General features: G+C 40.9%; 2 protein-coding genes across 3 annotated transcripts in view; both read right to left on the bottom strand.

Moving 5' to 3' along the window:
- POU6F1 (POU class 6 homeobox 1) overlaps positions 1-25,129 on the bottom strand; it is a 170,345-nt gene that overhangs the window by 106,162 nt on the left and 39,054 nt on the right. The gene's annotated exons all lie outside the window — the stretch shown is intronic.
- Positions 23,734-24,297, bottom strand: LOC120929424 (guanine nucleotide-binding protein G(I)/G(S)/G(O) subunit gamma-5). The gene has a single exon (XM_040340842.1). It carries the CDS (start codon positions 24,206-24,208, stop codon positions 24,002-24,004), a length of 207 nt encoding a protein of 68 aa, XP_040196776.1. The 5' UTR covers positions 24,209-24,297; the 3' UTR covers positions 23,734-24,001.

Here is a 25,129-nt window from a genome sequence, read left to right as displayed (position 1 = left end):
AACAAGCAGGCAACAAAGGAGACCTGAAGAGTGTGCACTCCCATCCATCATGCTTGTTCCAGGTCATTGACTCACTAGGTAGATAAATCTGAATGAAAATCATAGCATCTGTATATTTAAAAATTTTAGTTTAGCTATGTTTTTAATTTCTTAATGGCTAATCAAAACAACAATAGTAGAGCCCATTCACACAGGGGCAACACGACTTCTAGCACAACTTTGGGAGGCAACTTGGACACGACTTGAGTATGAATCATCAGGCAACTTACAAGGCAACTTCAAGTTGCCTCCAGGACAGTACAAGGCAACTTCAAGTCGCCTCCAGGACAGGAGGATTTCCAGTGGCCAATCAAACAACAATCAGCTCTGTGGGAGGGAGGGGTTTGCCTGAGAAATGTATGTTATCTTCCTGTATTACTAAAAAGTTATCAATTAAAAGTGAACTGTTGTTCAAAGTGATAAAACAGCGCTATAAACAGATATACTCTGTTCAAATGGGTATCCTGAATAAGTGATGGTGAGAGAGGTGATCGATCAATGGTATAAAAGCACCTAATACCAAACAAAAATTAATTTGTGTATGCACCAAAATGTGGATAAGTCGCCCAAAAAGGAGGAAGAAGGCTTACCACAGCAAATCAAAGTGTGATTTGCTTACAAACCATCTGTGTATCCAGGTACTGTACGGGTTAAACCAACTCAGGCAGGGGTACATAGGAGGCAAAAAAACACAGAGATCATAGTGTAATGTGACTAAACATTGACCCCTGCTAAGAATGGAAAAAACCCTTTGGTTAATGCCCGTACAATGTTGTGAAAAAAGGTATGCATAAAATGAAATGGTTTCACCAATCAGCTTCTGTCCCCAGGAGCCGCGCGAGTACTGCAGATCAGCTGGTCTCGTTCTCCTGCGGTGGTGGACAAAAGATGGAGCGCGGTGGAACGCACTTTCGACTTCCGTGTAGCGTCTAACTGTAGCCACGCCCTGACGCGTTTCGTCACTTCCGACTTCAACTGAGGGCGTGGCTACGTGACGCCTTCACTATCTCTTTATACCACAGCATCCAGCGGCTATTGGTTATGTCCTTACCGCCCACCGGATCTGATTGGTGCTAACAGATCCGGACATAGAGATGGACATCAGCCGGGATGTTTAATGGGTTTACAAGAGGAATAATGTAGGAAATCTAAACTGCATTTTAATATGGCCAGATAAGCCTAAAAAGGGGTGAAATCACGTCTTCCTCGTTTTATATTGGGATATGTGCCATTGGTAAATGGCACATACGGGGAGACGTGTATTCTCACGAGTGATTACTGTCATTAAAAGATCATTTGTTTAAATGAGCGTTATGGGCATTAATGAAAGATAATATACTGAGTTAATACATATATCAAAGAGCAAAAGAGAGGTTATTCTTCGTTTTACTTTTTGGTGACAAAGTTCTAAAGCTACAATGGATCATAGCCAATCGCATTTGAGGTGGGAGTGTCTAGTTCGTTCATCACTGCTCCGTGTATGGGTGGACAGGCAAACAGTGATGTGGATCCAAGAATCCCCATAGATTGCGGAGTAGCAATTTAAATGTAGTAACTTGTTACAGTAGCATGCTTGCATTCGATATAGCTACTGATAGAAAGATTATTGGTATATTTGTTTAATATACACAGTGACTACAAAACAGTGGTCACTTATAAGGTGCATTGTTCCGCCTCACAAATGCACACTTGATGTGCATTCTATATTGTAACTACGGCGCCATTTGTTTTAAGGCAAGTTATATATTTTGCGAGCTGCGTGTAAATAGTAGATGATTAGTGTATTCAACACGGTTGTTGGTCCATCCGATACTGTGAGGAGTGATATCTCCACAGTCGAATAGGGTGTTACGGTGTATAATGACACATAAGGACATAGAGTGTATATCTACATGTAAAAAACGCATATGGTAAAAATGTTTAAAAATATCTTAAAAGGTGTAATATACCCAAGACATTAAAAACAAACGCAGTATATAATGTACAGTGTGGTACACCCGAAAACCACTGTTAATGACATTATTGAAGGATAATTAAAGGATAAAAGGTGATCTATATATAGTGTATAGGAGTATATATATAAAAAATAATGATCCATATAAAAATATAAAAAATTTATATAAAAATATGATAATATAAAAATATATATATGAAAAAATATAAATATAAATATAAATATAAATATAAATATATAGAGAGAGAGATATTCAGTAAAAGAGGATGGTCTAAAAAAGAAAACCAATAATATGGAGCAGATGTACAATGTTGCGAATGTGCAAATAGACTGATCTGCCGAGATCATAAAGCTGAGGTAAAGGGATAGGGCCCGTATGTGTGTCTATTCATGATTCACAGGCATACATTGCAGGGCATGGATTTGTTCACTGGTAATATATATGATCTTTATGTGGTCATTTATATACGGGGACAGGTACTATTTGGGCTTGTTAGTTAGTGATCGTTATAGCTTAGAACACAACTGGGGTCTGTGTTCACGTGGTACGTAAATTCGTACATCAAAGGTCACTAATAAAACAATTTATGTCCAAGTCAATGTTCAGTCCCTTCGGTGCCAGCGTACCTGCCAAATAGATCCATTCCGTTTCACGCTGTGAAAGTACCCTCACATGGTTGCACCCTCTCCAGGCAGGTTCAACATGGTCTATGGCCCAGAATTTTAGACCAGCAGGGTTGCGGTTATGGTGTAACAGAAAGTGGAGGGACACATTATGGTCCTTATATCCCGATTTAATGTTTGCAACATGTTCCGCTATCCTAATTCTGAGTTTTCTCTTGGTTCTGCCTATGTACATTAAATGGCAAGGGCACTCAAGCATGTAGACGACATGAGTAGTGTTGCATGTTATAAATGATTTTACTTGGAACTGAGTATTGTTAGAGGTGGAAGTAAAGGCGTCGATACATTTTTTTGGTCTATTAGCTTCCTTACATGGTAAACATTTTTTGCAGGCAAAGAAACCGTTTTTATCCCATATTGTTGGGGGTTTCTTAGGAGGGTCTAGGATCTTTTTCACCACTTTATCCCCAAAACTTACTGCCTTCCTGTATATGAAACTGGGTTTGATCGGGAGGACTGTATTTAAAATCTTGTCAAGGAATAAAATGTGCCAGTGATTTTTAAAAATTAGTTCAACTTCTTTATATTGGCTATGGAACCCCGAGATAAAACTCCATTCATGAATGTTTTTTCTTCCTATCTGGGGTTGTGAAGCAATCAGGCAACTGGAGCGGGGAAGTTGTCCAAGGTCTTCTATGATACTATCCAAGTGATTGTTTTTATATCCTTTTTCCAAAAATTTCTCCTTAAGAAGGAGGGACTGTGATTTGAAGTCCTTGTCATTGCTGCAATTACGTTTAACACGCATCAGCTGACCTTTTGGAATTTTTTTAGCCACATCGGGTGGTGTCCACTTTGGGTAGGCAGAAAACTATTTGCGTCAGTAGGCTTGAAGTAAACCTTGGTCCCCAATTTGTTGTTATCTCTAAAAATATTTAGGTCCAAAAAATGGATACTGTCCTGATTATATTCACTAGTCAAGTGAATGTTGTGTTTGTTTGAATTAAGATCCTTTAAAAATGACTCCAATGTTAAAAGTGAACCAGCCCAAATAAAAAATAAATCATCAATGTAGCGTTTATAAAATAATAACTCCTTCTGTTGTGTTTTAAAAATCGTTTTGTCCTCCCATTCGGCCATGAAGAGGTTGGCAATGCTCAGAGCAAATTTAGCCCCCATAGCAACACCATTATTTTGTGTGTAAAAACAATTGTTATACCAGAAGTAGTTATGTCCCAAACAGAAATCTAGACAGTTGCGGAGAAATATTTTAAGGTTATGTGAGAGATCCTCCCTCCTAGATAGGGCCCAATTCAGTGATAAAAGTGCGTCATCATGCTGAATGATAGTGTATAGAGATGAGACGTCGGCCGTCACTAAAAACACATTATTGAGGCCAGTAAAGTCTATCTCTTGTAGTAGAATGAGTAACTCTTTTGTATCCTTTAAGTATGCTTTAGTGGCCGTAACACTCTTCTGTAGATAATGGTCCAGGAACTGGCCAAGTCTAGCTGTCACGGATCCAATTCCATTGACGATAGGTCTTGCTGGTGGACGAAGTAAGTCCTTATGGATCTTCGGTAATGTGTAGATCGTTGGGATGCGACCATTATCTACAGAAGAGTGTTACGGCCACTAAAGCATACTTAAAGGATACAAAAGAGTTACTCATTCTACTACAAGAGATAGACTTTACTGGCCTCAATAATGTGTTTTTAGTGACGGCCCTATCTAGGAGGGAGGATCTCTCACATAACCTTAAAATATTTCTCCGCAACTGTCTAGATTTCTGTTTGGGACATAACTACTTCTGGTATAACAATTGTTTTTACACACAAAATAATGGTGTTGCTATGGGGGCTAAATTTGCTCCGAGCATTGCCAACCTCTTCATGGCCGAATGGGAGGACAAAACGATTTTTAAAACACAACAGAAGGAGTTATTATTTTATAAACGCTACATTGATGATTTATTTTTTATTTGGGCTGGTTCACTTTTAACATTGGAGTCATTTTTAAAGGATCTTAATTCAAACAAACACAACATTCACTTGACTAGTGAATATAATCAGGACAGTATCCATTTTTTGGACCTAAATATTTTTAGAGATAACAACAAATTGGGGACCAAGGTTTACTTCAAGCCTACTGACGCAAATAGTTTTCTGCCTACCCAAAGTGGACACCACCCGATGTGGCTAAAAAACATTCCAAAAGGTCAGCTGATGCGTGTTAAACGTAATTGCAGCAATGACAAGGACTTCAAATCACAGTCCCTCCTTCTTAAGGAGAAATTTTTGGAAAAAGGATATAAAAACAATCACTTGGATAGTATCATAGAAGACCTTGGACAACTTCCCCGCTCCAGTTGCCTGATTGCTTCACAACCCCAGATAGGAAGAAAAAACATTCATGAATGGAGTTTTATCTCGGGGTTCCATAGCCAATATAAAGAAGTTGAACTAATTTTTAAAAATCACTGGCACATTTTATTCCTTGACAAGATTTTAAATACAGTCCTCCCGATCAAACCCAGTTTCATATACAGGAAGGCAGTAAGTTTTGGGGATAAAGTGGTGAAAAAGATCCTAGACCCTCCTAAGAAACCCCCAACAATATGGGATAAAAACGGTTTCTTTGCCTGCAAAAAATGTTTACCATGTAAGGAAGCTAATAGACCAAAAAAATGTATCGACGCCTTTACTTCCACCTCTAACAATACTCAGTTCCAAGTAAAATCATTTATAACATGCAACACTACTCATGTCGTCTACATGCTTGAGTGCCCTTGCCATTTAATGTACATAGGCAGAACCAAGAGAAAACTCAGAATTAGGATAGCGGAACATGTTGCAAACATTAAATCGGGATATAAGGACCATAATGTGTCCCTCCACTTTCTGTTACACCATAACCGCAACCCTGCTGGTCTAAAATTCTGGGCCATAGACCATGTTGAACCTGCCTGGAGAGGGTGCAACCATGTGAGGGTACTTTCACAGCGTGAAACGGAATGGATCTATTTGGCAGGTACGCTGGCACCGAAGGGACTGAACATTGACTTGGACATAAATTGTTTCATTAGTGACCTTTGATGTACGAATTTACGTACCACGTGAACACAGACCCCAGTTGTGTTCTAAGCTATAACGATCACTAACTAACAAGCCCAAATAGTACCTGTCCCCGTATATAAATGACCACATAAAGATCATATATATTACCAGTGAACAAATCCATGCCCTGCAATGTATGCCTGTGAATCATGAATAGACACACATACGGGCCCTATCCCTTTACCTCAGCTTTATGATCTCGGCAGATCAGTCTATTTGCACATTCGCAACATTGTACATCTGCTCCATATTATTGGTTTTCTTTTTTAGACCATCCTCTTTTACTGAATATCTCTCTCTCTATATATTTATATTTATATTTATATTTTTTCATATATATATTTTTATATTATCATATTTTTATATAAATTTTTTATATTTTTATATGGATCATTATTTTTTATATATATACTCCTATACACTATATATAGATCACCTTTTATCCTTTAATTATCCTTCAATAATGTCATTAACAGTGGTTTTCGGGTGTACCACACTGTACATTATATACTGCGTTTGTTTTTAATGTCTTGGGTATATTACACCTTTTAAGATATTTTTAAACATTTTTACCATATGCGTTTTTTACATGTAGATATACACTCTATGTCCTTATGTGTCATTATACACCGTAACACCCTATTCGACTGTGGAGATATCACTCCTCACAGTATCGGATGGACCAACAACCGTGTTGAATACACTAATCATCTACTATTTACACGCAGCTCGCAAAATATATAACTTGCCTTAAAACAAATGGCGCCGTAGTTACAATATAGAATGCACATCAAGTGTGCATTTGTGAGGCGGAACAATGCACCTTATAAGTGACCACTGTTTTGTAGTCACTGTGTATATTAAACAAATATACCAATAATCTTTCTATCAGTAGCTATATCGAATGCAAGCATGCTACTGTAACAAGTTACTACATTTAAATTGCTACTCCGCAATCTATGGGGATTCTTGGATCCACATCACTGTTTGCCTGTCCACCCATACACGGAGCAGTGATGAACGAACTAGACACTCCCACCTCAAATGCGATTGGCTATGATCCATTGTAGCTTTAGAACTTTGTCACCAAAAAGTAAAACGAAGAATAACCTCTCTTTTGCTCTTTGATATATGTATTAACTCAGTATATTATCTTTCATTAATGCCCATAACGCTCATTTAAACAAATGATCTTTTAATGACAGTAATCACTCGTGAGAATACACGTCTCCCCGTATGTGCCATTTACCAATGGCACATATCCCAATATAAAACGAGGAAGACGTGATTTCACCCCTTTTTAGGCTTATCTGGCCATATTAAAATGCAGTTTAGATTTCCTACATTATTCCTCTTGTAAACCCATTAAACATCCCGGCTGATGTCCATCTCTATGTCCGGATCTGTTAGCACCAATCAGATCCGGTGGGCGGTAAGGACATAACCAATAGCCGCTGGATGCTGTGGTATAAAGAGATAGTGAAGGCGTCACGTAGCCACGCCCTCAGTTGAAGTCGGAAGTGACGAAACGCGTCAGGGCGTGGCTACAGTTAGACGCTACACGGAAGTCGAAAGTGCGTTCCACCGCGCTCCATCTTTTGTCCACCACCGCAGGAGAACGAGACCAGCTGATCTGCAGTACTCGCGCGGCTGCTGGGGACAGAAGCTGATTGGTGAAACCATTTAATTTTATGCATACCTTTTTTCACAACATTGTACGGGCATTAACCAAAGGGTTTTTTCCATTCTTAGCAGGGGTCAATGTTTAGTCACATTACACTATGATCTCTGTGTTTTTTTGCCTCCTATGTACCCCTGCCTGAGTTGGTTTAACCCGTACAGTACCTGGATACACAGATGGTTTGTAAGCAAATCACACTTTGATTTGCTGTGGTAAGCCTTCTTCCTCCTTTTTGGGCGACTTATCCACATTTTGGTGCATACACAAATTAATTTTTGTTTGGTATTAGGTGCTTTTATACCATTGATCGATCACCTCTCTCACCATCACTTATTCAGGATACCCATTTGAACAGAGTATATCTGTTTATAGCGCTGTTTTATCACTTTGAACAACAGTTCACTTTTAATTGATAACTTTTTAGTATTCACTTTATAGATGGGTCACCATTTATTTTAAATAGCTGCTTTTAGAACAACACCATACACTATTGGTATTGTGTCTACACCTATAGATAGTGTGTCACCACCTCACTATCACTTTAGTTGAAGGATCAATTCGCTTCCTGGCGCCGGAAGTGCAGCAGTAGGCCTTGTTGTACTGCACCTTCTTTTATATCTTCCTGTATTGTTGCTTCAGTTAAGACAGTGATCAGACTTCTGAGGCGACTTCCATTGAAATCAATAGGTACAAGTTGCCTAGAAGTCAAATTGAAGTAGTACAGGAACCTTTTCTGAAGTCGGAGCGACTTCAGTAGTGTACATTAAGACGGCTCTCATTTACTTCCATTTATTTTCTCGACCGCGCGACTTGGGGCGACTTGAAGTCGGATCCCAGGTCACCCCAGTGTGAACGGCTCTAAGAATTCAGAGGATAGGCGAAAAGTTCAGCTTAGTATAATAGCTTTGGTAGTAAAATAATAAATTGTTTACGAGGTCTATACTTCTAGACCAGAAAATTAATGAAGGGATAAATTAAAAGAAAAAGACATTGAGATTTCATTTGAAAAGAGGGACATCAAGATTTCATTTGAAAAGAGGTATAGTCTCCCAAAATAAGGGAGAGGTGGAAGCTAGGATTATGTGTAATGGGGTGTATCCCATTTCCTGCACTGCCTTCTTCATAGCCACTGGATATTGTCCTCAGCAGCTGTCTTCCAGCATTATGAGGGTTAACGACAGCCGCTGCTACTGAGAAAAGTGACACCTCTCATCTGCCCCCCTCCTTCCCTCTCTGCCATTTATATTAATTGTGTTACTATTCTCTCTCATTGCATTGCATTCAGTAATTGGACAATGGAGATCCTGCCATTCAACAGCTTCAGCTCCATTTACAGAACATGATGTATTGTGTGGTAACTGAAATAGGAACAAGATAAATGGAAAAGAAGGTGTAAGGTAGAAGGCGAATGGCACAACTTTTCTTAGTAGCAGTAGCTGATGTTAACCTTCACAGCGCCAGGAAATAGTCACCAAATACTGTCCTGAGTGGCTATGAAGGAGGCACTGCAGAGAAGATTTTTTACCAGTAATTGCTGTCTGCAGGTAATGGGATATACCATTACATATAAATAATGTACTTGGTGCTGTATCCCCCCCCCCAGAAAAATAACAATTTCAGCTTTAAAGTGTATTTTACCCAGGGGTCAAGTCCTGGGGAAAAAAGTGTGGGAACTCCCACCCAAGATCCACTCTCTCACCAAAAAAAAAAAAAATGACACGCTCATATGCATAATTACTAAACTTTTTTCAATCCACTGTACCTTAGTAATCCTTAATGTTACTGCCCGCTTCCTGTATATGGATTCATCAGGTAGTGTGCGGGTATTCCGTCACTTCCTCGATACCGCAATGTCTCCTGGGAGCTTTTGTCATTGTTCCCAGGAGACATTGCGGCATCGAGGAAGTGACGGAATACCCACACACTACCTGATGAATCCATATACAGGAAGCGGCCAGTAACATAAAGGATTACTAAGGTTCGCCTGCCCCTGACAGTGACCGGAGCTGGGCATTGCCGCTTAGTGAAGGATTGGCTAAGATATGTGATATGTGTATGTTGTACCATGAACTCATTAAAACTATCCTGTTCTCTTTGGATTTATTGCTGGTAATCCTGCCAGTCCCCCTGATTTCCTATTATGGAGATTTTTAAGTACCAAAGTTTGGCGCCTTTCCATGAGTGTGCGCAATTTCAAAGCGTGACATGCTAGGTATCTATTTACTCAGCGTAATATCATCTTTCACATTATACAAAAAAATTGAGCTAACTTTACTGTTTTATTATTTTTTAATTCATGAAACCGTTTTTTTTTTTTCGAAAAAGAGGTGTTTGAAAAATTATTGCGCAAATACCGTGCGGGAAAAAAAGTTGCAATGACCGCCATTTTTTTCCCTAGGGTGTCTGCTAAAAAAATATATATAATGTTTGGGGTTCTGATTAATTTTCTAGCAAAAAAAGAGAAGTGCCAAAATAGGCCCGGTGGTCAAGTGGTTAAACAAGGGTTGCTGGAGTTCGACTTTAATTTGTTAGTCACGTATGTAAAGTTCATCTAAATCTACTAGTGCATCCAACACTGGCTTCTCCAGACAGTGCTTTTTTCCAAGGGTGTCTCCATGGCTCTTCTATAGAGGGACAAGAGTGTAGACAAAACGCAGGGGTGCAACTACAGGGGTCACATTTACGACCCGGCCCCATGCTCCAGGGGACCTAAATGAAATGTTATTGTGCACCAAATGCAAATCTTTATATGGCAAAGACGATTTAATGCTGAATTCAATACAAAAAAATGTATTCAAATATATGCAGTACAAAAATGTTACACTTACTTTAGTCTAAAAAGGAAACACAAGTGTGAAGACCAGGTATTTTCCGACACTTTTTGTTTACGTGTAAAAATCAGCTTTTTTGCTAGAAAATTACTTAGAACCCCAAACATTATATCTATATATATGTTTAGCAAAGGCCATAGAGAATAAAATGGTGGATTTTTTATGTCACACTGTATTTTTGCAGCAGTTTATTGAATGCAATTTATTTTGGAAAAGATACACTTTAATGAATTTTAATGCAAATAAATACAGTACAACACCCATTTTTTTGGTAAAAGATGGTGTTACGCTGAGTAAATAGATACCCAACATATCATGCTTTAAAATTGCACGTGCTCACGGAATAGCACCAAACTATGGTATTTAAAAATCTCCACAGGCAATGCTTTTAAAGCCATTACACGTTACTAGTGGAGAGTTAGAGAGGATTTCTGGTGCTAGAATTTTTGCTCTCACTCTGAGGTTCACAGCAATATCTCACATATGTGGTGTGATCGCCATTTACCGTTTACTTATGCGTGCAGGATCGCCGTTTACTTATGCGTGCAGGACCAATGTGTTTGTTCGCCTTTGCACGCGAGCACAAAACGGAAATGGGCGCACGTTTCTTACATTTTTTTTTATCACTTTTATTTCTGCCGGCTTAAGTTCCATGCTCTCCGTAATCCTTGTAGGTGAACAACATATTTACTGTCATCCTGAAAAGATCCCCTGCAGTAGCCAGCGGGAGAGGGAAACTGGCAGACCTGTGGAGGGAGGGGCCAGGGGAGCACACTAGGGCTCAGACAGCAGAAAGAAGCAGCAGAACAGGGACAGGAGGGGCAGCGGGGTTGGCATTTACTGCTACTGATCCCCTGTATTTTCCTCCAGCAGAAGCTGAATGCCAGTGAGAGGGAAAGGAGAAGAAGTCGACTCAACTGCTGTGTAGGAGGACAATACAGGGGATTAGTGTCAGTAAATGTCACTCCTCCTGTCCAAGTTCCGGGAGTCATCAAGTAAGGATTGAGGTGTACCCATCACCTGCCCACGATCGACAGGTAGCCAACCCTCGCTTTAGATCATGACTGTGTCAGTAAATACCAAAAACATCACGTACACAGCCAGCTTTATTTTGTCAACATTATCACATAAACACATCAATCCTGGAGAATTCAATTTCACAAATTATATAGATTAAATTGCTGTGTTTATACATTGCAGGTTGTCTTCTCTAAAAAAAAAAAATGACAGCAGGTCTGGTACTTTCATACTGTGGTCTCCCTCTTTTAACCCCTTGATGCCCAACTTGTTGCTAAAGAGAAATAAATGCGGCCTCACACCCCAGCAGTCCATACTGGAAGCACTGATTTGTAAAAGGGGATTGCAGCAGTAATTTCAGCTGGCTTCATGTCTCCAGTTTCTGGCTGTCTTCGGCAGCATGTATCCAGTCTCCAACCGAACTTGTAGCATAGTCTGTGAGCTTCGATTTTTCAGCTTTTTCTGATTTTATAGTTATGTATATACGGTCACAACTGGGGCCGTATATACATAACTGATAAAAGAGACCTAAGACAACCTGTTTAATCAGCATATTACAGAGAAGTGTTGTGTAGCCAGTTCTCCAAGTATAGAAAATCAGATTTGGGAAAACTAGACATCTGACCAACATAACTAATCCAGATCAGCTTGTGCACCTTGCCTAAATAAAACATATAATATTGGATTACAAGTATGAATAGATTTGGAACTACTAGGAAAAATAAATACAGTGCAAATAAGTTTGGAAAATCTTTTTGCCTCTGCATCTAACAAAATCAAAGGCAAATGTGTACAACCAGAGCTGGATTTTTTATTAGCATAATTTTTACCAGTTGGCTCCATATAATTCTTTAAATTAGCTGAAGCTGTTAAAACCATTTGCTTGTGTTGTTTTTATTCCACTGGCATCCTGAATCATCAGCTTGGATGACATTCAGAACCTAATTATTTCATGCATACATTTCACCTATTGTATATTTTAGCAGAACATGTAAGGCGTTACCTAGGGAACAGATTGAAAGAATGTTACATTTTCCCAATATATACTAGAGAACTGTGTATTTATCCTCCTATCAATTTCTCAGCGCAAAATATGGGAATGTACCATCTGTTAATAACTGGTCAAAGGGAATTCTTTGAAGGATAATTTCTACTATAATATAAATGTTTCTCTGTCCCTTACACAATCATTATGACAGCGAGGGAAAGCAAAGAAATGCAGAAAATACTGAAGAAAAATAAACATGTAAATTTGCTCTAGAGTCTGAATAAACCCGGTAAAAAAAGCACACCGAAAAAATGGTAGGAACCAAGACTATGGGAAAAGATGATCAATGCACTTTTCAAAAAAAGAAAAATATGTAAAAAAATAGAAAAATAAAGAAGAAGAAGAAAGTGTATCTAAACCTAAGAAAACATGTAATATACCTTGTTTCAGTTTATGAGTCCTTAGATATGGTGGCTGCAACCTTTTTTTTTCTTCAAGCTTCTATTCCTTTCATCTGATGATTCTACCTGTAATATACTGTACTTATTGTCCGAGAGTGAAAACACTCACTCATTACATATGTATGTATGAAAGAGAAGAGTTTGGACTGGGGAACACAACATCTCTCCTCATCTCCATAAGGCCTCATGCACACTGGAAGTTATAAAAACAGCAGTAGTATTAGCTGTAGAATGGTGTGTTAAAAACACCAGTTATGACAAAATGCTTTCAAAGATTTATTTAACAAACCAAAAGAGAGGTTAACCTCCCTGGCGGTATGATTATGTCAGATTTTAGGTGCTGAAAGCGTTACAATTATTTTGCATGGAAATTTGGCGTTTTATATTTTAGGCCTGCAATTCTTAGGCCGCCTACACACGACCGGTCCAAACCGATGAAAACGGACCAGTTTCATTGGTCCAAACCAACCGTGTGTACGGCCCACCTGACTTTTGTCCTTCAGACCAAAGTTTTAGAACTTGCTTTAAAATCGAACCGATGGACGGCTGACCATCGGTCAAAACCGATGGTTAGTACACAAAAGCATCGGTTCAAAACGCGCGCATGCTCAGAATCAAGTCGACGCATGCTTGGAAGCATTGAACTTCATTTTTTTCAGCACGTTGTGTGTTTTACGTCACCGCGTTCTAACCCGATCGGGTTTTGAACTGATGGTGTGTACGCACATCAGAACATCGGTCTGCTTCTGCGGTGAACCGCTGAAAACGGTCCATCGGACCATTCTCATCGGATGGATCGACCGGGTGTACGCGGCTTTAGGAATACCTCACTTAAATCTGTCCAAAGAAGAGTCTAGTAGACATCCCGGGTATGATACATTTTGAAACACAAAATAATAAATTATAGTGTAATAAATAACTATAAATTATTAATAAATAATAATGTTTATTATAATACAAATTATTCAATAATGTAATCAAATCAAAAACACTGAAATTTGCTCAGTTGCAGAATTGTGGCTGTCATTACTTTCAGTGTCTAAAGACGAATTTCCCCACAAATCGCTATCCCTCAATTCTGCAAGTGATTCTAATTTACTATCGCTGTTTTCTAGCTGGTCTAAAACCACTTTTGACATAAAGGGACACTTTTTGGTTGCTATGGACAATCTACAGTTTCCAGGCAGAAAGAACAGTTTTTATTATATAAAAGTGCATGTAGGACACTGGGCAGACCACTAGGGACAAAAGGGGTGTGTATTTATTTCATACAGTACTGTAATCTGTTTTATTTTGGCGCCAATCGTAACGTCGCAGGGAACGGAGCTCGATGGCACTCTGGGCACTGTGTGAATCGAGCAAGGAGACAGCTCGCTCACACAGCGAGATCCAGGGGACAAGGTAAGTAAACTCCAATTACAGATACCTACCGCAACTTTTTTGTTTACACTTGAGCTGTCAGCAATGGTACAAAGCATTGAAAAGATATTTTACAAATTATATAAATAAAAAAATGTGCGCTTCAATGTGAAATGTGTAAATATATGTTAGGTGTACAAATATTAATGAACAAAGAAAAACAAAAAGGTTTTAATTATTAATAGTTTATAAAATAGAATTAATAACAATTTTTTTTTTAAATCAGCAGGAAAATAATAATTAAATAGAAAAGGAGAATAAGGAATTAATAAGGCTAATTAGAGTAAATTAAGGGGTTAAACAGAGGAACAATTTAATAAAAACGAAGATTTTTTTTTAACTTTGATCTGTAAATTCATAAACAGATTGACAGATAAAATATACAATGTTTCTTTTTATCCTGTCTCTTTCAGCGATAATGTTGATGTTGTTCATAAATAGTGTGGTCTTTTTTTTTTGACAACTGTAATGCCCCGTACACACCATCACTTTATGTGATGAAAAAAAATGACGTTTTTAAAAACGTCACTTTAATTGACCGTGTGTGGGGGAAAAGGTTGTTTTATGTCTTGTAAAAAAACGACCAACAAAAAATTGAAGCATGCTTCAATTTTATGTGTCGTTTTTCAAAACGTCGTTTTTTACTTCACAGAAATTGACCGTGTGTAGCAAAAAACGTCGTTTAAAAAGACGTTTTTGCACCCGCGCATGCCCAGAAGCGAGCTTCAATGGAAAAAGTGGTGAGAACGTAACCTCGCTTTGCTAGAACATTGTGAGAAAAACGATGGTGTGTAGGCAACTTCGTCTTTGAAAATTGAAGTTTCAAAAAGGTCATTTTTTACTTCACAGAAAATGTCATTTTTTTTCATCACATAAAGTGATGGTGTGTATGCGGCATAAGTCGGGGAACTGCTCTGCACTTTCTACATGAATCGTGGAAATGCTGGATTAAGATCGTGTGGGTGGTCGAATCAAGATCATGATTTTTTAATGATTAATCAAGCAGCTATAGTTGGGGTTTACATACACTATAATAGAGCTGCAACTAACCATTTATTGATTCGATTAATCAGAGTAATAACCTTAAAAAAATTGTTGGGGTATAACATAGTTAAAATGTAAAGTTTAAAAAAAAGACAATTTACTCTTAAATATCTATATGCAGTGGTAAATATAAATAACCAACTACAGTTAAGGAGCAACCACTCTGAGAAGAACAGACAGAAGAGATATACAGTATACTATTAGAGGCTGAATCTGGTAAATATTATCAGACTCAGATCTAATTTTTTATTTACACCCCTTTCACACTGGGGCATTTTTCAGGCGCTTTAGCGTTAAAAAAAGCACCTGAAAGAAGCTGCATCTGCAATCCCAATGTGAAAGCCAGAGTGCTTTCACACTAAAGCACCTGAAAAACGCCCCAGTGTGAAAGGAGTCTTAGCGTTAAAAAAGCATCTGTAAAGTGCCTGAAAAAAGCCTCATCTGCAATCCCAATGTAAAACCCTGAGTGCTTTCACACTGAGGCGCTGCGCTGGCAGGGCATCAAAAAAAGTCCTGCAAGCAGCTTCTTTGCAGCGCTTTAGGAGCATTGAATACACCGCTCCTAAAGCGCCCCTTCCCATTGAGTTGCTTTTTTTAACGCCAAAGCGCCTGAAAAACACCCCAGTGTGAAAGGGTCTTAGCAGAGCTTTACCAGCGTTTTTTGGGCGCTGGCAGTGTGAAAGGGCTCTGAAAGCACTCTGGCTTTCACATTGGGATTGCAGATGAGGCTTCTTTCAGTCGGTTTTTTTAACCAAAGCGCCTGAAAAACGCCCCAATGTGAAAGGGGTCTTAAAGAAAAACTGTAATATATTATGTATGACCAGGGCAGGACTTAGGGTGGTGGGGGCCCCTGGGCTTGAGTGTTGAAGGGGCACCCTGGAGCTGAGAATTGGGGAGGGGCGCATTAAAGTTGTTGAGTGGGGGGTGCCTCTCACCTGTGCACGGAATGTGTCGGCTCTCTTCCCTTAAGCAGACATCCACACACCGCTCCAGTTCCTCCTGGGGGGGTTTTGCAGTTGTTGAGCGGGGGGGAGTGCCTCTCACCTGTGCCGACAGCCGGGCCACAGACTGTCATTAGCCCGGCTGTCGGCTTTCTTCCCTTTAGCAGCCACAGTCCTCCACACACCGCTCCGGTTCCTCCTGCTTCCGTGCTGCCTCCTCCTCTTGCAGTGCGGGAAAATTAACCCTTTCGCGGGACTGCGGGAAGAAGCTGTCTGTGCGGGAAAGTCCCGCAGAATCCGTGCGTGTTGGAAGGTATGCGCAGGGCCGCCATCAGGAATTTACTAGGGTTGCCACCTTAACCCCTTACTAGGGTTGCCACCTGTCCAGGAATCACCCGGACACCCGGACAGTTCGGGTTTGGGATCTTGTGTCTGGGTTTCAGTCTGCCTGAAACCCGGACACATTATTTAGACTGGGCTGTGGCTCCCCAAGTAACTGAGGTAATCACACAAAAATCTGTTGCCATTCGGGAGATGCGGGCCACTGTCTGGGGGCAGGTTTGGCATCACTGAGGGGGAGCCATGATGTCAGCAAGAGCAGTTTGGCCACACCCACTGTTTGCCGCAGCACGCTGCATTACCACTCTCCTTGAGGCACCCAAAGGTGCCCCAGGTCTTTTATAATTCTATTGTGTATACTACGAAAAAAATGTGCCCTGTGCCGCTAAAGTGTTCGGGTTTGGCTTGAAGAAAAGGTGGCAACTCTACCCCTTACACAGCTTAAGGCATGGGCCCCCTGGAGCAGAGAACCGAGGAGGGGGGTGCTGCCGCCTGAAATTGAGAAGCGGGGGGGCTGCCGCAAATTGAGAAGCGGGGGGGGGCCTTTTAAAAAAAAATAAGAAATAAAGAAAAATATATATACAGTACAGACCAAAAGTTTGGACACCCCTTCTCATTCAAAGAGTTTTCTTTATTTTCATGACTATGAAAATTGTAGATTCACACTGAAGGCTTCAAAACTATGAATTAACACATGTGAAATTATACATAACAAAAAAGTGTGAAACTGAAAATATATTTCATATTCTAGGTTCTTCAAAGTAGCCACCTTTTGCATCTCTAGAACTGTTAAGAGGAGCCTGTGTGAATCAGGCCTTCATGGTAGAATATCTGCTAGGAAACCACTGCTAAAGAAAGGCAACAAGCAGAAGAGACTTGTTTGGGCTAAAGAACACAAGGGATGGACATTAGACCAGTGGAAATCTGTGCTTTGGTCTGATGAGTCCAAACTTGAGATCTTTGGTTCCAACCCCCGTGTCTTTGTGCGACGCAGAAAAGGTGAACGGATGGACTCTACATGCCTGATTCCCACTGTGAAGCATGGAGGAGGAGGTGTGATGGTGTGGGGGTGCTTTGCTGGTGACACTGTTGGAGATTTAATCAAAATTGAAGGCATTCTGAACCAGCATGGCTACCACAGCATCTTGCAGCGGCATGCTATTCCATCCGGTTTGCGTTTAGTTGGACAATCATTTATTTTTCAACAGGACAATGACCACAAACACACCTCCAGGCTGTGTAAGGGCTATTTGACCAAGAAGGAGAGTGATGGGGTGCTGCGCCAGGTGACCACCTCTTGAAGCCCATCAAGAGAATGCCAAGAGTGTGCCAAGCAGTAATCAAAGCAAAAGGTGGCTATTTTGAAGAACCTAGAATATGAAATATATTTTCAGTTGTTCCACACTTTTTTGTTCTGTATAATTCCACATGTGTTCATTCATAGTTTTGATGCCTTCAGTGTGAATCTACAATTTTCATAGTCATGAAAATAAAGAAAACTCTTTGAATGAGAAGGGGTGTCCAAACTTTTGATCTGTACTGTATATATAAAAAAAGGGGGGTAGCCATCCGGGGCCCTGGGTACCTCTGGGCCCTTTAATAAAAAGAAAAAAGAAACCTCTGGGCCCTTTAATAAAAAAAAATTAAAAAAAAATAAACATTTATAAAAAATACATAAAAAATGGAGGTTGCCATCTGGGGCCTCTGGGCCTCCTAATAAAAAATAAAAAAAAATAAAAAAAAGGGGGTTTGCCATCCAGGGGCCCTGGAGACCTCTGGGCCCTTTAATAATAATAATAATAAAAAATATATATATATAGTGATGAAAATAAGTATTTGAACACCCTGCTATTTTGCAAGTTCTCCCACTTGGAAATCATGGAGGGGTCTGAAATTGTTATCGTAGGTGCATGTCCACTGTGAGAGACATAATCAAAAAAAAAATCCAGAAATCACAATGTATGATTTTTTTTAACTATTTATTTGTATGATACAGCTGCAAATAAGTATTTGAACACCTGAGAAAAACAATGTTCATATTTGGTACATTAGCCTTTGTTTGCAATTACAGAGGTCAAACGTTTCTTGTAGTTTTTCACCAGGTTTGCAAACACTGGAGGAGGGATTTTGGCCCACTCCTCCACACAGATCTTCTCTAGATCAGTCAGGTTTCTGGGCTGTCGCAGAGAAACACGGAGTTTGAGCTCCCTCCAAAGATTCTCTATTGGGTTTAGGTCTGGAGACTGGCTAGGTCACGCCAGAACCTTGATATGCTTCTTACAGAGCCACTCCTTGGTTATCCTGGCTGTGTGCTTCGGGTCATTGTCATGTTGGAAGACCCAGCCTCGACCCATCTTCAAAGCTCTAACTGAGGGAAGGAGGTTGTTGCCCAAAATCTCGCAATACATGTCCCCGGTCATCCTCTCCTTAATACAGTGCAGTCGCCCTGTCCCATGTGCAGAAAAACACCCCCAAAGCATGATTCTACCACCCCCATGCTTCACAGTAGGGATGGTGTTCTTGGGATGGTACTCATCATTCTTCTTTCTCCAAACACGGTTAGTGGAATTATGACCAAAAAGTTCTATTTTGGTCTCATCTGACCACATGACTTTCTCCCATGAGTCCTCTGGATCATCCAAATGGTCATTGGCAAACTTAAGACGGGCCTTGACATGTGCTGGTTTAAGCAGGGGAAACTTCCGTGCCATGCATGATTTCAAACCATGACGTCTTAGTGTATTACCAACAGTAACCTTGGAAATGGTGGTCCCAGCTCTTTTCAGGTCATTGACCAGCTCCTCCCGTGTAGTCCTGGGCTGATTTCTCACCTTTCTTAGGTCATTGAGACCCCACGAGGTGAGATTTTGCATGGAGCCCCAGTCCGAGGGAGATTGACAGTCATGTTTAGCTTCTTCCATTTTCTAATGATTGCTCCAACAGTGGACCTTTTTTCACCAAGCTGCTTGGCAATTTCCCCGTAGCCCTTTCCAGCCTTGTGGAGGTGTACAATTTTGTCTCTAGTGTCTTTGGACAGCTCTTTGGTCTTGGCCATGTTAGTAGTTGGATTCTTACTGATTGTATGGGGTGGACAGGTGTCTTTATGCAGCTAATGACCTCAAACAGGTGCATCTAATTTAGGATAATAAATGGAGTGGAGGTGGACATTTTAAAGGCAGACTAACAGGTCTTTGAGGGTCAGAATTCTAGCTGATAGACTGGTGTTCAAATACTTATTTGCAGCTGTATCATACAAATAAATAGTAAAAAAATCATAAATTGTGATTTCTGGAAAAAAAATTTTTGATTATGTCTCTCACAGTGGACATGCACCTACGATGACAATTTCAGACCCCTCCATGATTTCCAAGTGGGAGAACTTGCAAAATAGCAGGGTGTTCAAATACTTATTTTCCTCACTGTATATATATATATATATATATATATATATATATATATATATATATATATATATATATATATATATATATATATAAAAAAACATATTTTTTTCAATAAAAATAAAATAAAAAAAAGGGGGTTGCCATCCAGGGGCCCTGGAGACCTCTGGGCCCTTTAATAATAATAATAATAATAATAATAATAATAATAATAATAATAATAATAATAATAATATTAATAATAATAATTATATATATATATTTTTTTAAAGGGGGCCCCCTATTGGGTGGGGCCCATGGGCTTGAGCCCAGTCAAGCCCAATGGTAAGTCCAGCCCTGTGTATGACAGACTCTTATCATAGGCAGGTAGCTTAATAAAAGCTTACCTGCAACTGCTGTCACTTATGCTGGCCATCCAAAAACAATGGCCTGGATTCACATACCTCAGCGCATCTTTATGCGGGCGTAGTGCATCTCATATGCGCTACGCCGACGTAACACAGAGAGGCAAGCACAGTATTCACAAAGCACTTGCTCCCAACGTTGCGCCGGCGTATTGTAAATTCCTAGGCGTAAGCCCGCCTAATTCAAAGTAGGTGGAAGTGGGCGTGATACATTTAAATGAACCGTGACCCCATGCAAATGATGGGCCGAACGAACGGCGTATGTGCCGTCCCGTGGACGCATCCCAGTGCGCATTCTCAGAATCACGTCTAAAATACTCCATAAGATACGTCGAATCACTGCCTACGACGTGACATAACCTACGCCCAGCCCTATTCACGTACTACTACGTAAAATACGACGGCTGTTCCCTGGTCCATACCTTAACATTACTTACACCTGCTTTATGAGGTTTCAATTTACACCACACGTACGACTTACGTAAACCGCGTATATGAATGCGCCGGGCGCAAGTATGTTCGTGAATCGGCGTATCTCCCTCATTTGCATATTCAAATCGTAAATCAATGGAAGCGCGCCTTGCGGCACAGATACGACGGCGCACATTGACACTTACGCAGTGTATCTGTAGATAAGTCAGCGTAAGTGTTACGTGAATCCAGGTCAATGTCTTCCTTCAAAAACATTTTTTTTAAGAACGTTCATTCGGTTTTCTAATCGTTGGTGGGCTAAAATTGATGTTCATTTTCGACCACAGTGACAGGAAAATTCGAAAGAGCAGAATAGAAAACTAATTGGCAAAAGGAATTTTCAGACAGTGTATGTGGTTTTCATTCGTATGACAAAGATTCTTCGTATGACTATTCTCGTTCGAAAATCGATACGTTTATGGCCAGCATAAGGCTCGGTTTACACCTATGCAGTTTGTTTTTGATCCATTTCTGCAGTGCTTTTTGTGATTTTCCTGCGATTTGTGTTTTGCACTGTTTATGCTTTTTTTTGGACCAATTGGTTGTTGGGCAGATTAAAAAACATAAATTGTGGCAAAAATGCAAGACATGCTTTTCTGTAGCTTTTCCATTAAAGTCTGTTGAACGAAACAAGCAAAACAAAGCACTGTTTTGCGTTGAAAAATGTCCCTGACCCTTTCCAAATATGCAGCGGCTGAAATAAAGCATAGATGTGAGCGTGTCCCATAGGAAACCATGTAACATTAACTGTAGTACGTTTTTTTTTTTTTTTACTTAGAATAAAGATTACGATTCTCTCACGATTCTCATGGTGTAACATCTTCTTTCACATTATACAAAAAATTGCTCTAACTTTGCTGTTTAGTTTTTTTTTTTGCATTTTTTTTTTTTAATTGCGTTTTAAAAACTGCTGTGCAAATACGGCGTGATATAAAATATTGCAACAACCACCATTGTATTCTCTAGGATCTCTGCTAAAAAAATATGTATCATGTTTGAGTGTTCCAAGTAATTTTCTAGCAGAAAATAATGATTTTTTACTTGTAAGCAACAAATGTCAGAAAAGATTTGGTCTTTAAATGGTTAAACTTCCTTCATCTACAAATTGGAGTTCTTTCCTTTGATAAAAGAACAAAAAGATACTTTGTTCATACTTATGGGGTGTTGTATTAAAACTTGTCAGGCTGCATGGATTTTGTTTTTCCAGCTGTGAGAACTCTCTGCACTTGTTAGAAAGATCCCGACATGCTGTTTTAAAGATCGAGAAGGGAAAAAGATCGCAATTTTGATTCTTCACGATTAATCGTGCAGCTCTAATATATTTATATAATACACCCAGAAGTAGGATATATGGGCATTGTAACTAGGAGTCAGACATGAAGCTATATGAAAGGTAGAAGAGAGATATAAATATTTTATATTAAAGTAGTACTAAAAGCTGAGACTTTTTTTTTTCATGGATATGATCATTTTAAATATAATGCACAATACTGGCAAAAATAGGATTTTTTGTACTCACAGTAAAATCCTTTTCTCTGTCGTCCATGGATGAACACAGCCTTCTCAAGTCTTGACAAGTGGGTTATGTTCCTGTTCACAGGAGAGGACTAGGCAGAAACATGTTAGATATTTAAATATATGTTACTTTAACAGAGTTGAACAGCCCCACCCAGGGGGCGGTCCCTCCGGACATAACCCTCCTCCCTGCAGCCTCAGTTTGTAACAAGCAGTACAAACCTAAAAAGGAGGGGTGGGTGCTGTGTCTGTCCATGGACAACAGAGAAAAGGATTTTACGGTGAGTACAAAAAAATCCTATTTTCTCTTATCGTCCATGGACGGACACGGCCTTCTCAAGTCTTGACAAGTGGGACGTCCCCAAGCAGTGTCAAAAAACGAGGGGTGGGAACAGTATCAGTAAAAAAAAACAACAACTTCACCCCAAACAAGCAGAGCTCCTGAACAGAGGAGGTGCAACTTTAAACAGGCGCCTGCAAAACCTTGCGGCCGAAGGAAGCATCGGAAGATGCACTTAAATTAACCTTGAAAATTTTGGAAAAAGTGTGAACGGACGACCAAGTCGCCGCCTTACACAACTGTGAGACAGACGTTTGATGTCGGAAAGCCCAGGAAGCACCAATTGGTCTGGTCGAATGTGCCGTGACCGGAAAGGGGGGTGCCCGCCCCCTAAGAGCATAGGCCTGAATGACGGTCTGCCTGATCCACGAGAAATGGTGGCCGACAAGACCGCCAGGCCCTTTTGTGGACCAGACACCGACACAAAAAGAGAGTCAGACCTCCGAAACTGAGTCGTAGCAGACAGGTACACCTGCAAAGCGCGTACCACGTCCAAAGTATGTAGCGCAACCTCCTTGGGATGCGCCGGCCGAGGACACAAGGATGGAAGTACAATGTCCTTGTTAAGGTGAATTGACGAAACTACCTTTGGAAGAAAGGAAGGTTGCGGGCGCAACACTGCCTTATCCTTATGAAGGACCAAGTATGGCGACTTGCAAGACAAAGCCGCCAACTCAGAAACACGTCTGACCGAAATAATGGCCACCAAAAAAGCCACCTTCTGAGATAGTGTGAAGAGAGCAATCTCTCTGATGTCTTTAAAGGGAGGTTTCTGAAGAACTCGAGAGCACCAGATTCAAATCCCAAGGGGGAAGAGGATGTTTAAGAGGGGGAAGTATATGATGAACCCCCTGAACAAAGGTACCCACCAGAGAATTGGCCGCCAAAGGCCACTGGAAGAACACAGCCAGAGCTGAAATCTGTCCCTTAATGGTGCTTAAGGTGAGTTTCTGATCCACTCCACGCTGTAAAAACAGCAGGATCCTTGAAACCGAATACGTTCGTGGACGCCACCCCATCTCTTCGCACATAGAGATGTAGGCCTTCTAGGTGCGATGGTAGATCTTCCTGGAAGAAGATTTCCGTGCCCTCAGCATGGTTGAGATGACCGAATCGGAAAGACCTCGGTCCCTCAAAAACTGATTTTCTTTTTTTTTTTTTCAGTATTAAAATGAAATTTATTGTGGTTAGTCACCAGTGTATAAAAATCAATATCTTTTTAAAGACAAGAAATGCACATTACGGCAAATAGCACAAAGCGGAGAGGTAGATGTTAAACAGGTCTGACAATAGATTGTACATGGATTGGGGGGAAACTTGGCACGTCCCGGGGGTGAAGTCTTGTACAGGGTCAAACCAAGCCACTCCTGACAAAATGCGATCCAGCTAAAGTTAATCATAGAGCGAAAATACAATTTACAGGAAAGAGCAAACTTTCGGGGGTCGGAAAGGATTTGTGCTTGAGGAAATTCCAGTTAGTAAGGGATCGTGTTGTGCATTTTGCATACAGAACTGCTTCAGGTCAGCGGCCGCCTGAGAGACCTTCACCCTGTTGATGCTGGCCTCCAGCCGCAGCTGCGACACCATCTTCCTCATAGCCGACACGTTCGCGGTCCCCGACATGCTGTCTCGCAAAACTTTTCTTTTTACCTCCTGCTAACTTTTCAGCCGACTTCTCTGGAAAGGGTGACTGCGCATGCGCTTTATGAGGGCGGAGGGGGGTCTCAAAAACTGATTTTCAACAGCCATGCTGTTAAAGCCAGCGACTGTAAAGTAGGAGGGAGTATGGTACCTTGAGACAGAAGGTCCTCCCTCATTGGCAGCCGTCAAGGTACATCCGCCACCAGGCGCACAAGATCGGTGTACCAAGGACGCCAAGGCCAATCCGGAGCGATTAAAATCATCAGGATCCCCTCGGCCTACACTCTGCGGAGCAGACGAGGGAGCAACTTCAGTGGGGGAAAGGCATAAAGTAGCTGATACTGACCCCACGGGGCCACTAACGCGTCTGATGCATCTGCCCAGGGATCTCTGGACCTGGCCACGAACCTCGACACCTTGCGGTTGAGGCGAGAAGCCAGGAGATCCACGTCCGGTGTGCCCCATTTCCTGCAAAGGAGCTGAAACACCTCCGGATGCAGTTACCATTCCCCTGGTCCAGCATCTGGCAACTCAGGTAGTCTGCCTGCCAGTTTTCGACGCCCGGAATGTAGACGGCCGACAGAGCCAGCACGTGTCTTTCCGCCCACCTTAGGATATGAGCGACCTCTGACGCTGCAGCCGAGCTCCGTGTTCCCTCCTGATGGTTGACATAAGCCACTGTCGTGGTGTTGTCCGACTAAATCCTGATTGGGCGACCTTGCAACCTCCTCGAGGAGAGGCATAGCTTGATCGCCCAAAGTTCCAGGACATTGATCAGCAGACGGGATTCCTCTAGAGTCCAGCAACCCTGGGCCGACTGGACCCCCCACAACCCGTGAGGCTGGCGTCCGTCGTAATCACCGTCCACTGGACGACTACCTAGACCGAAGGGGCGGGGATCTC

This window comes from Rana temporaria, chromosome 2 (genome assembly GCF_905171775.1).
Source record: "Rana temporaria chromosome 2, aRanTem1.1, whole genome shotgun sequence".
In the NCBI taxonomy this organism is placed as follows: Eukaryota; Metazoa; Chordata; class Amphibia; order Anura; family Ranidae; genus Rana; species Rana temporaria.
The sequence above is the reverse complement of the archived record's forward strand: the minus strand, read 5'-3'. Positions and strand labels throughout refer to the sequence as shown.